At 48.1% G+C, this 13,401-nt stretch overlaps 1 protein-coding gene across 3 annotated transcripts in view; it reads right to left on the minus strand.

Annotated features, from left to right (window-relative positions):
* LOC121274166 (chromodomain-helicase-DNA-binding protein 3-like) overlaps positions 1 to 13,401 on the minus strand; it is a 109,739-nt gene that overhangs the window by 12,500 nt on the left and 83,838 nt on the right. For all 3 annotated transcript variants that reach the window (XM_041181367.1, XM_041181366.1, XM_041181365.1), the window contains 4 exons: positions 10,695 to 10,803; positions 8,892 to 9,024; positions 4,220 to 4,415; positions 3,775 to 3,938 (listed from right to left, as the gene is read on the minus strand). In XM_041181367.1, the coding sequence (XP_041037301.1) occupies positions 3,775 to 3,938; positions 4,220 to 4,415; positions 8,892 to 9,024; positions 10,695 to 10,803 (602 nt within the window). The remainder of the gene's footprint in view (positions 1 to 3,774; positions 3,939 to 4,219; positions 4,416 to 8,891; positions 9,025 to 10,694; positions 10,804 to 13,401) is intronic.

Here is a 13,401-nt window from a genome sequence, read left to right on the forward strand (position 1 = left end):
ATTGGAGTTCTTTGAAGAAGTCACATGTGCTGTGCATAAAGGGAACCCATGGATGTACTGTACTTAGATTTTCAGAAGGCATTTGATAAAGTGCCACATCAAAGGTTATTGCAGCAAATAAAAGCTCATGGTGCAGGAAGTAATATATTGGCATGGATAGAAAACTGGCTAGCTAACAGGAAACAGAGAGTTAGCACAAATGAGTCTTTTTCTGGTTGGCAGGATACGATGAGTGGTATACCACAGGGATTAGTGCTAGGACCTGAATTTATACAAATGACGCAGATGAAGGGTCCGAAGGAATGGTTGCTAAATTTGCTGATGTCACAAAGATAGGTAGGAAAGTAAGCAGTGAGGATGTAGTTGACTCTTAAATGCTCTCAAGGGCAAGGGATGGGCAATTAATGCTGGCCTAACCAGCAATGCTCACATCTCAAGAGCAAATGAAAAAAAGACAAAGAAGCTACAAAGTGACATAAATAGGTTAAGTGGGTGGGCAAAGAGCTGACAAATGGAGTATAATATGGGCAAATGTTGGCAAGGAAGATAAAAAAGCATATTATCTAAATGGCGAGAGATTGCTGATCTCTGAGATTCTGAGGGATCTGGGTGTCCTAGTGTATGAATCACAAAAGGTTAGTATGCAGGTACAGCAGGTAATTAGGAAAGATAACAGAATGTTATCATTTATTGTGAGGGGAATTGATTACAAAAGTTATGCTTCAGTTGTACAGGGCACTGTTGAGACCACATCTGGAGTACTGTGTACAGTACTGGTCACTTTAGTTAAAGAAATATATAAATATGTTAGAAGCAGTTCAGAGAAGGTTTACTAGACTAATACTAGGAATGGACGGGTTGTCTTATGAGGAAAGGCTGGGCAGGTTAGGCTTGTATCTACTGGAGTTTGGAAGAGTAAGAGGCGACTTGATTGAAACCTTTAAAAATCCTGAGGGATCTTGATGGGGTAGATGTGGAGAGGATGTTTCCTCTTGTGGGAGAATCTAGAACTAGGGGTCAATGATTAAAAATAAGGGGTAACTCATTTAAGACAGATGAGGAGAAACTTTTCCTCTCAGAGGGTTGTCTTTGGAACTCTCTTCCTCAAAAAGCAGTGGAAGCAGAGTCTTCGAATATTTTTATGGCAGATTCTTGATGAACAAGAGGGTGAAAGGTTATCAGGGGTAGACAGGAATGTGGGGTTGAGGTTACATTCAGATCAGCCATGACCTTATTGAATGGTGGAGCAGGCTCGAGGGGATGAGTGCCTACTCCTGCTCCTAATTCATATGTTTGTATAAGGACACCAAAACTGTACACAATACTCCTGGTGCGGTCTCACCAAAGCTCATAAATTGCAGCAAGACATCTTTACTCCTGTACTCCAATCCCCTCATGATGAAGGCCAACATACCATTTGCTTTCCTAATTGGTTGCTGCACCTGCATGCCAGCTTTTAGTGATTCACAAACAAGGTTACCCAGGCCCCTCTGGACATTAACACTTCCCAACCTCTCAATATTTAACAAATGCTCTACTTTCTGTTCTTTCTACCAAAGTGGATAACTTCACACCTTTTAACATTACATTGTAAACTGTGAGGAGGATGGTGTAGAACTTCAAAAGGACATAGACAAGTTGGTGGAGTGGGCAGACAGGTAGTAGATGAAGTCAATACAGAGAAATGAGAGGTGATTGATTTTTTTTTTTAGAAAGAACATGTAGAGAGAATAAAAAATAAGGGGTACAACTCTAAAGGGTGTGCAGGAGCAGAGGGACCTGGGTGTACACGTGCATAAGTCATTAAAGGTTGAGAGAGCAGTTAATAAACTATACAGTATCCCAGGCTTTATTAATAGGGGCACAGAGTACAAGAGCAAGGAGATTATGCTGAACTTGTGTAGGATAATAGCTAGATCTCAGCTGGAGTGGTGTACAGTTCTGGGTGCCACACTAAGGAAGGATGTGAATGCACTGATGAGGGTGCAGAAGAGGTTTACAAGAATGGTTCCAGGGATGAGACACTTCAGTTATGAAGACAGATTGGAGAAGTTGGGACTGTTTTCCTTGGAGATGAGAAGGCTAAGAGGCGATTTGATAGGGCTGTTCAAAATCAGGGGGCTGGACACAGTAGATAGGGAGAAATTGTTCTCGCTCGTAAATGAGTCGAGATCAAGAGGGCATAGCTTTAATGTGATTTGCAAAAGAAGCAAAAGCGACGTGAGGGAAAAAAAAATTCACACATTACACAGCACATCTGGAATGCATTGCCCGGAAGTGTGGTGGATTCAGGTTCAATCGAGGCATTCAAGATGAGTTAGATGATATTTAAATAGAAACAATGTGCAAGGTTATGGGGAAAAGGCAGGAGATTGGCAGAATCATAATGCTCATTCAGAAAGCTGGTGAAGACACGATGGACTTTCTGTGCCATAACAATTCTGTGATATTCCATCTGCTATGTTCCTGTCCGTTCACTTAGCCTGTCCGAATACCCCCAAAGCCCCCTTGCCCACATTCCCACCAAGTTTTGTGTCATGTGCAAATTTGGAAATATTACATTTGGTCCCCACATCCAAATCATTTATGCAGATTGTGAACAGCTGTGGCACCAGCACTGATCCTTTCGGTACCCCTAGTAACAGCCTGTCATCCTGAGAATGACCATTTATTGATTAAGCAATTATAATTTGAGATGGTGCCCATTCAGAAACTCTCACAAACACTTAAAGTTTGTTGTTTGTAAACGTGATCACAAATGTTATCAAAATTCAGTAGTGCTGGGAATGATGTGAAGAGCAAAGCTCCCTCTACATTAAACACTCCCAGGACAGGTACAGCACGGGGTTAGATACAGAGTGAAGCTCCCTCTACACTGTCCCCATCAAACACTCCCAGGTACAGCACAGGGTTAGATACAGAGTGAAGCTCCCTCTACAATTACCCACTAAGCTGCTAAACCAAGAGGTCTAAGTACAATGTCTTTCCAGGCAAACTCGTCGCAGTGTTTGGAATTAATAAAATTGCTTTGGGGAAACTGTCTCGATTGACAAAGAAATATCAAAGGAGAAGAGTGAGAAATGACAGTTTTAGAAGAAGAGGAGAAAGCAACAATCTCATTAAAGATTGAAAGGGAAGCTCACTGCAGTGTAGACTGAAACAGGCCAAAGAAACACTGCAGCTTTCAGAGAGGAGGGACAAGAGAGAGAAGGCCAACGGGTGAGACCGGGGCTGAGGGGCAGGGGAGAGAAGGCCAACGGGTGAGACCGGGGCTGAGGGGCAGGGGAGAGAAGGCCAACGGGTGAGACCGGGGCTGAGGGGCAGGGGAGAGAAGGCCAACGGGTGAGACCGGGGCTGAGGGGCAGGGGAGAGAAGGCCAACGGGTGAGACTGGGGCTGAGGGGCAGGGGAGAGAAGGCCAACGGGGCTGAGGGAGGGAAGGCGAAGTGTTAACTTATTTTTCTCTCTCTCCTCAGGTTCTTCCTGAGAATTTGCCAGTATCTACAGCTGTTATATCAATGAAAACAGGACACATGTATATATACTACTCTAAAGAATCATACAGACTCAAAACGTTAACTGTTTCTCTCTTCATAGATGCTGTCAGACCTGAGTTTTTCCAGCATTTTCTGTTTTTGTTTCAGATTTCCAGCATCCACAGTATTTTGCTTTTACACATTTATAGGATTTATTTTCCTTTCACTCTAGTGCAAACAAGGAAAGGATGCCTAAGCACATCCACAGATCAATGCTCAGTAAGCAGGGATGTGACTACCGGTGTATTTACGGCCTCGCTTCCCTTGTTGGCCAATCGACTAAGGATGCTGCGCTCAGACATCTGGAGGCGAGCAGCTATTGGTGGAACACGTGACAGCGTAGAGGGGAGCCGAGTCACATCTGCCTTCATGTCGCTCAGCAGCTCCTCCAGTTGGTTCAAAACTAGGAGACAAGAAAGAGAACTGGTGAATGTGGGCAATTCCTCAGTACCAGATATTTAACACGATCTAGTCATGTTCACGCTGCTGTTTGTTGTAGCTTACTGTATGCATATTGGCTGCTGCAATTCCTACATGTCAACAGTGACTATTTTTTCAACAACAGAAAAAGTACTTAGTTGGCTGGAAAGCATTTTGGATCATCCTGAGATTGTGAAAGGTGCTATATAAATGCTAGTCTCTTACTTAACTGAGGGTTAACAGGAGCAGGAATCTCAGGCTTACCTTTGTGGAGGACTGCATTTGCAGGTTTGTTTCCAGCCAGCGACTCCTTAGATAGGTGCTGGTGGCTTTCAGCTAGGCACTCCACCTCCGCAAAGCGAGTGTTGAGCGCCATGGCAGGATGGGTGGCATCTTGTGTCATGTTCAGGTAGGCTGCCCTCCGTAGCTGCTCCTCAATTACCAATGCCTGTTCCAGCAGCTAACCACAAGAGAGAAAGAGATGCATGAGATGCCGGAGTGACAGCAGAGAAGGACAACACGCCCACCCCCGCGCGCCCACGACACATGCGCAGCACCAGGGTGGAATAGGGTCCATTGTGACCAGCAGCTTGCATCCTCCCCCAACTCTTAGGTTCAAGCTTCACTGCAGAGACTGGAGAGTGTAATCCAGACCTACAATCCACCCAGTACAATAAAGGGAGTCCTGTCTTTCAGATAAGACCATAAGCCAAGGTCTCATCTGCCCTATCAGGTGGAGGTGAAGGATCCCAAAGCCCATCCTAAAAGAGGAGCAGGCGGAGGTCTCCCCAGAGTCCTGGGACCAATATTTATCACTCAACAAACATCAGTAAAAAGATGATATACTAGTCGTTATCTAATTTGTTTGTAGGAACTGGCTGCTGTGTTTCCTACATTATAACAATGACCACATTTCAAATGTACTTCATTCGCTGTGAAGTGCCTTGGGATGTGTTGAGAAAGGCAACGCAGCAACACAAGTCTTTCTTTCCACTTTCTGGATTGGGGTTTGGCTCTGTGGGCCCTGACCATGACAATGAGTGCACAGAGCCAGGGTGCTGGGTTTTTGAATGCAGAGTCTAATATTGGCTAACAGCTACTTTGCAACGGTCAGCAAGCAGGAAGGTCCACACTGCATGATGCCCAGGCCCTCAAAGTGGGGATGTTGGGCACTCACCCCTTACACCTCCTGGTTGGGAAGCAGCATTCATCATTTTCTCATGGTCTAACGCCTCTTTTTTAGAATTCTCATTCTCGTGTGGGATACCTCTGCATGACCCCCCCCACCCCCCGCCGTTTCTGTAATCTCCTCCAGTCTGACAACCCTCTCAGGTCTCTGTGATGCTCCAATTCTGGCAGCTAGTGCACGCCCAATTTTAATTGCCCCATTGATGTCCATGTCTTCAGAAGAGGGAGACAGTGGCATAGTGGTATTGTTACTGGGACAGTAATCCAGAGACCCAGGGTAATGCTCTGGGAACCTGGGTTCAAAAGAATTTTGAATTTTAATTCAATCAATAAAAATCTGGAATTAAAAGTCTAACGATGACAATGTTGTCGATTGTCATTAAAAACCCAACTGGTTCACTATGTCCTTTAAGGGAGGAAATTTGCCATCATTACCTGGCCTACATGCAACTCCAGACCCACAGCAATGTGGTTGACTCTTAAATTCCCCTCTGAACTGGCCAAGAAAGCCACTCTGTTGTATCAAACCACGACAAAGTCAACGAGGAATGAAACCCAATAGACAACCCGGCATCAGCCAAGGCACTGGAAATGACAACGGCAATCTCAGCCCTGGTGCCCCCACAAAGTCCTCCTTACTCACATCTGGAGTCAAGTGCCAAAATTGGGAGAGCTGTCTCACAGACTGTCAAACAACAGCCTCACAGTCATACTGACCGAATCATACCTTACAGATAATGTCCCAAATACCACCATCCCTGGGCATGTCCTGTCAAATTGACAGGACAGACCCAGCAGAGTGGCAGCACAGTGGTATAACAGTTGGGAGGGAGTTGCCCTGGGAGTCCTCAACATCGACTCTGTGCCCCATGAAATCTCATAGCATTAGGTCAAACATGGGCAAGGAAACCTCCTGCTGATTAACAGCAACCATCTCTGATGAATCAGTGCTCCTCTATGTTGAACACCACTTGAAGGAAGCACTGAGGGTGGCAAGGGCGCAGAATGTACTCTGGGTGGGGGACTTCAATGTCCATCACCAAGGATGGTTTGGTAGCGCCATTACTGACTGAGCTGGCTGAATCCTAAAGGACATAGCTGCTAGGCTGGGTCTGCGACAGATGGTGAGGGAACCAACAAGAGGGAAAAACATACTTGAACACATCCTCACCAACCTGCCTGCCACAGATGCATCTGTCCATGACAGTGTCGGTAGGAGTGACCACCGCACAGTCATTGTGGAGGCAAAGTCCCGTCTTCACATTGAGGATACTCTTCGTCGTGTTGTGTGGCACTAAATGGGATAGATTTTGAACAGATCTGGCAATTCAAGGCTGGACAACCATGAAATGCTGCGGGCCATCAGCAGCAGCAGAATTGTACTTGAACATAATCTGTAACCTCATGGCCCAGCATATCCCCCACTCTACCATTACCATCAAGCCAGGGGATCAACCCTGGTTCAATGAAGAGTGCAAGAGGTGCATCAAAATGAGGTGCCAACCTGGTGAAGATGCAACACAGAAAAACTTGCATGCCAAACAGTATAAGCAGCAAGTAATGGGCAGAGTTAAGCGATTCCCAAACCAACGGATCAGATTTAAGCTCTGCAGTCCTGCCACATCCAGTCATGAGTGGTGATGGTGGACAATTAAATAACTCACTGGAGGAGGCGGCTCCACAAATATCCCCATCCTCAATGATGGAGGAACCCAGCCCATCAGGGCAAAAGATAAGGCTGAAACATTTGCAAAATCTTCAGGCAGAAGTGCCGAGTGGGTGATCCAACTCTGCATCCTGCAGAGATCCCCAGCATCACAGATGTCAGCCTTCAGCCAATTCGATTCACTCCACATGAAATCAAGAAATGGCTGACGGCACGGAATACTGCAAAGGCTATGGGCCCTGACAACATTCCAGCAACAGTACTGAAGACTTGTACTCCAGAACTTGCCACGCCCGTAGGCAAACTGTTCCAGTACAGCTACAACACTGGCATCTACCCGGCATTGTGAAAAATTGCCCAGGTATGTCCTGTACGCAAAAAGCAGGACAAATCCAACCCAGCCAATTACCACCCCATCAATCTACTTTTGATCATCAGTAAAGTAATGGAAGGGGTCATCAACAGTGCTATCAAGCAGCAATTGTTTCACAATAACCTGCTCACTGATGCTCAGTTTGGGGTCCGCCAGGGCCACTCAGCTCCTGACCTCATTACAGCCTTGGTTCAAACGTGGACAAAAGAGCTGAACTCCTGAGATGAGGTGAGAGTGACTGCCCTTGACATCAAGGCAGCATTTGACCGAGTGTGGCATCAAGGAGCCCTAGCAAAACTGGAGTCAATGGGAATCAGGGGAAAACGCTCTGCTGGTTGGAGTCATACTTAACACAAAGGAAGATGGTTGTGGTTGTTAGAGGTCAATCATTTCAGTCCCAGGACTTCACTGCTGGGGTTGCTCGGGGTAGTGTCCTAGGCCCAACCATCTGCAGCTGCTTCATCAATGACCTTCCTTCAACATAAGGTCAGAAGTGGGGATGTTCACTGATGATCGCACAATGTTCAGCACCATTCATGACTCCTCAGATACTGAAGCAGTCCATGTCCAAATGCAGCAAGACCTGGACAATATCTAGGCTTGGGCTGACAAGCGACAAATAACATTCGCACCACACAAGAGCCAGGCGATGACCATCTCCAACAAGACAGTATCTAACCATTGCTCCTTGACATTCAGTTGCATTACCACCACTGAATCCCCCACTATCAACACCCTGGGGGTTACCATTGAGCAGAATCTGGACTGGATTAGCCACATAAGTACTGCGGCTACAAGAGCATGTCAGAGGCTAGGAATCGTGTGATGAGTAACTCACCTCCTGACTCCCTAAAGCTTGTCCACCATCTACAAGGCACAAGTCAGATGTGTAATAGAATAATCTCCACTTGCCTGGATGAGTGCAGCTCCCACAACACTGAAGAAGATGGATAACATCCAGGACAAAGCAGCCTCGCTTGATTGGCACCACATCCACAATCATTCACTCCCTCCATCGCCAATGCACAGTAGCAGCAGTGTGTACCATCTATAAGATGCACTGCAGGAACTCATGACAGCTCCTTAGACAACACCTTCCAAACCCACGACTGATAGCATCTAGAAGGACAAGGTCAGCAGACACATGGGAACGCCACTAACTGGAAGTTCCCCTCCAAGCCGCTCACCATCCTGACTTGGAAATATATCCTTCCTTCACTGTCGCTGGGTCAAAAACCTGGAACTCCCTCCGTAACAGCACTGCGGGTGTGCCTACACCACATGGACTGCAGCGGTTCAAGAAGGCAGCTCACCACCAGCTTCTCAAGGGCAATTAGGGATGGGCAATAAATGTTGTCCGAACCAGCGACACCCACATTCAATGAATGAATTAAAAAACACCTACCTGGTTTCTAAATTGTGGTATTAACTCCCTAAGCCTCTCTATTCCGCTGTCAAGGTGCTCTCCTCTTTTAAGATGCCCACTAAAACCTAATTCTTTGACCAAACTTTCAGCCATCTCCCTTAATGTGTCCTAATGTTTCTCAGTATCAAATTTTGTCTGATAATGCTTGTGATATTTCACTATTAAAGGAATGATATAAATGCAAGCTCTCGTTTCTCCTCTCTCGGCCAGACATGCCTCACACCATCTTTCCCTGCACGTACAATTGTTTTAATCTCCACCCCCATTTTATCACACCGCTCACCTTGAACCGTCGGGCAAGAAATTTGTTCTTCATCTCCAGGAAGTTTCCTTTGTTCACTTCCAGCTTGAAAGGTTCGTTGATGATGGCGAACCGGGCATCATTCTGAATGTCCTGCCACCGGGCATAGCCATATCTGCTAGGAGTTAAGGGGCACTTCCCCACAAAGTACAATCTAACCATCTGGTTACCAGTATTACAAATATGAGGTTTTCTAAGATTGTTATGTTTTGGGGCCTGCGACTGCAATTTAGGATAAAAATGGAGCAATGAAGGAGATTATGTGACCTGCTCTGAATTCTGCTGACAGCAAGCCTGAATAGCTTAGGTGTTAAAGATTAAGAGGCCGGGGGTGGGGGGGGGGCTCCCCCCACATTGTTTACAGGTGTGAACACCTTGCACCCTCCCAGTGAAATAATGACCAAAACATCTGCACGGATGGTGGATAGACCGCTCGTCTCCAAGTCCTACAAAAGTATTAGGAATGTCAGGTTTGTAAACAGTCATACTTTAAACTGTCTACTTAGTTTCAAGGTAGCATGAGGTTGTGCGTCTAAAGGACAGCTAATTAAAATTTCTACCTGGATACCAGGCCATGTTGCCATGGAGTTGGGATTTGACGGGGGAGAGGCCAGGGGAGTCCACTGTAGGATCAGTTTACAAGGAGTTTTCTTAAACCACTGAACCTCACAGACAGGGTCAGTCTGTCAGAATCTGAGAGAAAGCGCCAGGAGTTAGAAGCAGCACGCAGGCACATGGCAAATGACCTCTGGTTCACCATTCAAGAACGTGGGTAGAGCTCACAATCGGATTGAAGAAATTGAGTTTGTGAGGATTTAAAGGAGACTGGAAGATTCACCTGGCTTTGGCTAAAAGGAGGAATCTCCAGTGTAACCCCAACCATAAAAGCCAGTTCAGGGATTAGAAATTATCCAGCTAGAAGATAGAAAGAAGGGAAGCAAGCTCTCAGGATTTAAGAATCAACTGGACTGGTTCTGGAAGAAGTGTCTACTTAAGGGACAGAGTAAAGCAGGACCATGGAGGGAGATTTTTGGTTGTTTGAAATGTTAAATGAGGGATCTTTTCTGTAGTTTAGAGTATAAGTTGCCCACTGAAATGGCGGTGAGTCAAGGTTGTTATTAGTTTGTGCCAAAGTCTTAAAACAAAATCTTGTCCTTTAAGCTAGCCACTGGAAATTTGAATTTCCATTTAAAAATTATTGGTCTCTCAGGGGATCATAATACCACACAAATTTAGGACAGTGGCACAGAGAGAGTAGAGTGCAGCGAATATGCTTTCTTGTTCCCTGTTGTTTGTCCCCTTCTCCCCTAGACCCTAGCTGGAATCCGATTCCACAAGTGTTGGCTGCCAACAAACATCCTCTACCCAAACAAACATCCTCTTCCCAAGCCAGGCTCAACAGCAACTATTGGCAGGGCATTCAATCAAGAGGGTGTCACAGTGAAAACTGATTGCTGTGTACAAACTGTGTCAACACAGTTGCAATTTCCAGCTGGAGTCACCAAATACCTGACCCAATGGGACGATGTAGAGGGAGATTTACTCTGTACCTAACCCTGTGCTATACCTGCCCTGGGAGTGTTTGATGGGGACAGTGTAGAGGGAGCTTTACTCTGTATCTAACCCCGTGCTGTACCTGTCCTGGAAGTTTGATGGGAATGGTGTAGAAGGAGGTTTACTCTGTATCTAATCTGTTGCATTACCTTCACGAATTTATAGATGGACCAAAACCTTGACTTGACCTTGGCAGTGTGTCTTCAGTGAGTGCAGCAAGCAAAAGGATACACCACAATACCAGAGAGCAGCCAAAAGTCATGTCGACGATGCCAGATTTCAGACACTTTCCCAGAGGATATTGCAGCCCTCTCCTCATTCTGCCACAGCGTGTGCAGCTCTGTTAAGAGAGGCACCATGATCAACATCCATCCAAAAACGTTACTGAGTCATTAGCATCTCTGTCCCAGCCAACATTGTGGGTCGGCAGGATGTTCAGTCACCTGGCTCATTCCAGTGAGTGATGAAAAGCTCAGCAGTGCAAGCCGCGGATAGCGGTCAGTCAGTCGGCAGCGCAAGCCGCGGATAGCGGTCAGTCAGTCAGTCGGCAGCGCAAGCCGCGGATAGCGGTCAGTCAGTCAGTCGGCAGCGCAAGCCGCGGATAGCGGTCAGTCAGTCAGTCGGCAGCGCAAGCCGCGGATAGCGGTCAGTCAGTCAGTCGGCAGCGCAAGCCGCGGATAGCGGTCAGTCAGTCAGTCGGCAGCGCAAGCCGCGGATAGCGGTCAGTCAGTCAGTCGGCAGCGCAAGCCGCGGATAGCGGTCAGTCAGTCAGTCGGCAGCGCAAGCCGCGGATAGCGGTCAGTCAGTCAGTCGGCAGCGCAAGCCGCGGATAGCGGTCAGTCAGTCAGTCGGCAGCGCAAGCCGCGGATAGCGGTCAGTCAGTCAGTCGGCAGCGCAAGCCGCGGATAGCGGTCAGTCAGTCAGTAGCGCAAGCCGCGGATAGCGGTCAGTCAGTCAGTCGGCAGCGCAAGCCGCGGATAGCGGTCAGTCAGTCAGTCAGTAGGCCGGCAGCGCAAGCCGCGGATAGCGGTCAGTCAGTCAGTCAGTAGGCCGGCAGCGCAAGCCGCGGATAGCGGTCAGTCAGTCAGTCGGCAGCACAAGCCGCGGATAGCAGTCAGTCAGTCAGTCGGCAGCACAAGCCGCGGATAGCGGTCAGTCAGTCAGTCGGCAGCGCAAGCCGCGGATAGCGGTCAGTCAGTCGGCAGCGCAAGCCGCGGATAGCGGTCAGTCAGTCGGCTGCGCAAGCCGCGGATAGCGGTCAGTCAGTCGGCAGCGCAAGCCGCGGATAGCGGTCAGTCGGCAGCGCAAGCCGCGGATAGCGGTCAGTCGGCAGCGCAAGCCGCGGATAGCGGTCAGTCAGTCGGCAGCGCAAGCCGCGGATAGCAGTCAGTCAGTCGGCAGCGCAAGCCGCGGATAGCAGTCAGTCAGTCGGCAGCACAAGCCGCGGATAGCAGTCAGTCAGTCGGCAGCACAAGCCGCGGATAGCAGTCAGTCGGCAGCACAAGCCGCGGATAGCAGTCAGTCGGCAGCACAAGCCGTGGATAGCAGTCAGTCAGTCGGCAGCACAAGCCGTGGATAGCAGTCAGTCAGTCGGCAGCACAAGATGTGGATAGCAGTCAGTCAGTCGGCAGCACAAGATGTGGATAGCAGTCAGTCAGTCGGCAGCACAATATGTGGATAGCAGTCAGTCAGTCGGCAGCACAAGATGTGGATAGCAGTCAGTCAGTCGGCAGCACAAGATGTGGATAGCAGTCAGTCAGTCGGCAGCACAAGCCGTGGATAGCAGTCAGTCAGTCGGCAGCACAAGCTGTGGATAGCAGTCAGTCAGTCGGCAGCACAAGATGTGGATAGCAGTCAGTCAGTCGGCAGCACAAGATGTGGATAGCAGTCAGTCAGTCGGCAGCACAAGCCGTGGATAGCAGTCAATCGGCAGCACAAGATGTGGATAGCAGTCAGTCAGGCAGGCAGTCGGCCCTGCAAGATGTGGATAGCAGTCAGTCAGGCAGACAGTTGGCCCTGCAAACTGTGGATAGCAGTCAGTCAGACAGGCAGTAGGCAGTACAAGCTGTGGATAGCGGTCAGTCAGACAGGCAGTAGGCAGTACAAGCTGTGGATAGCAGTCAGTCAGACAGGCAGTCGGCAGCACAAGCAGTGGATAGCAGTCAGTCAGACAGGCAGTTGGCAGCACAAGCAGTGGATAGCAGTCAGTCAGTCGGCCGCACAAGCCGTGGATAGCAGTCAGTCAGTCGGCAGCACAAGCCGTGGATAGCAGTCAGTCAGGCAGACAGTCGGCACTGCAAGCTGTGGATAGCAGTCAGTCAGGCAGACAGACGGCCCTGCAAACTGTGGATAGCAGTCAGACAGGCGGCAGTACAGGCTGTGGATAGCAGTCAGTCAGACAGGCAGTAGGCAGCACAAGCTGTAGATAGCAGTCGGTCAGTCATGTAGTCGACAGCATAAGCCGTGGATAGCAGTCAGTCAGCAGCGCAAGCCGTGGCTGATTTCAGCTCTCCTGAGCCTGGGGATAAGAGATCAAAGTATCCTCACAGCTGCTCCCTGTGAGGGGCACTGAAACAGATGACCATTTGGCCTCATCTGTTCCAATCTTCAATTACACCTTGCTTGATCTGTATCTCAATTCCATATCTTTACAAAACAAAATCAATCTCCAATTTTCAAATTACCACCCCCAGCCTTAACAGCATTTTTGGGGAAGTGTTCTAGATTACCACTCCCCTTTGTGTGAAGAAGTGCTTCCTGACATCAGCCAAGCTGCCTGGCTCTAATTTTAAAGTTCCACCCCTTCGTTCTGGACCACCCACACCCAGCCACATTGCTCACCCCACCAGAGGTAACAGTTTCTCTCCATCAACCTTATTGAATCCTTTAATCATAAACATCTCAATTAGATCACACCTTCATCTTCTAACCTTGAGAG

The sequence above is a fragment of the Carcharodon carcharias genome (genome assembly GCF_017639515.1).
Source record: "Carcharodon carcharias isolate sCarCar2 chromosome 33 unlocalized genomic scaffold, sCarCar2.pri SUPER_33_unloc_1, whole genome shotgun sequence".
Taxonomy (NCBI): domain Eukaryota; kingdom Metazoa; phylum Chordata; class Chondrichthyes; order Lamniformes; family Lamnidae; genus Carcharodon; species Carcharodon carcharias.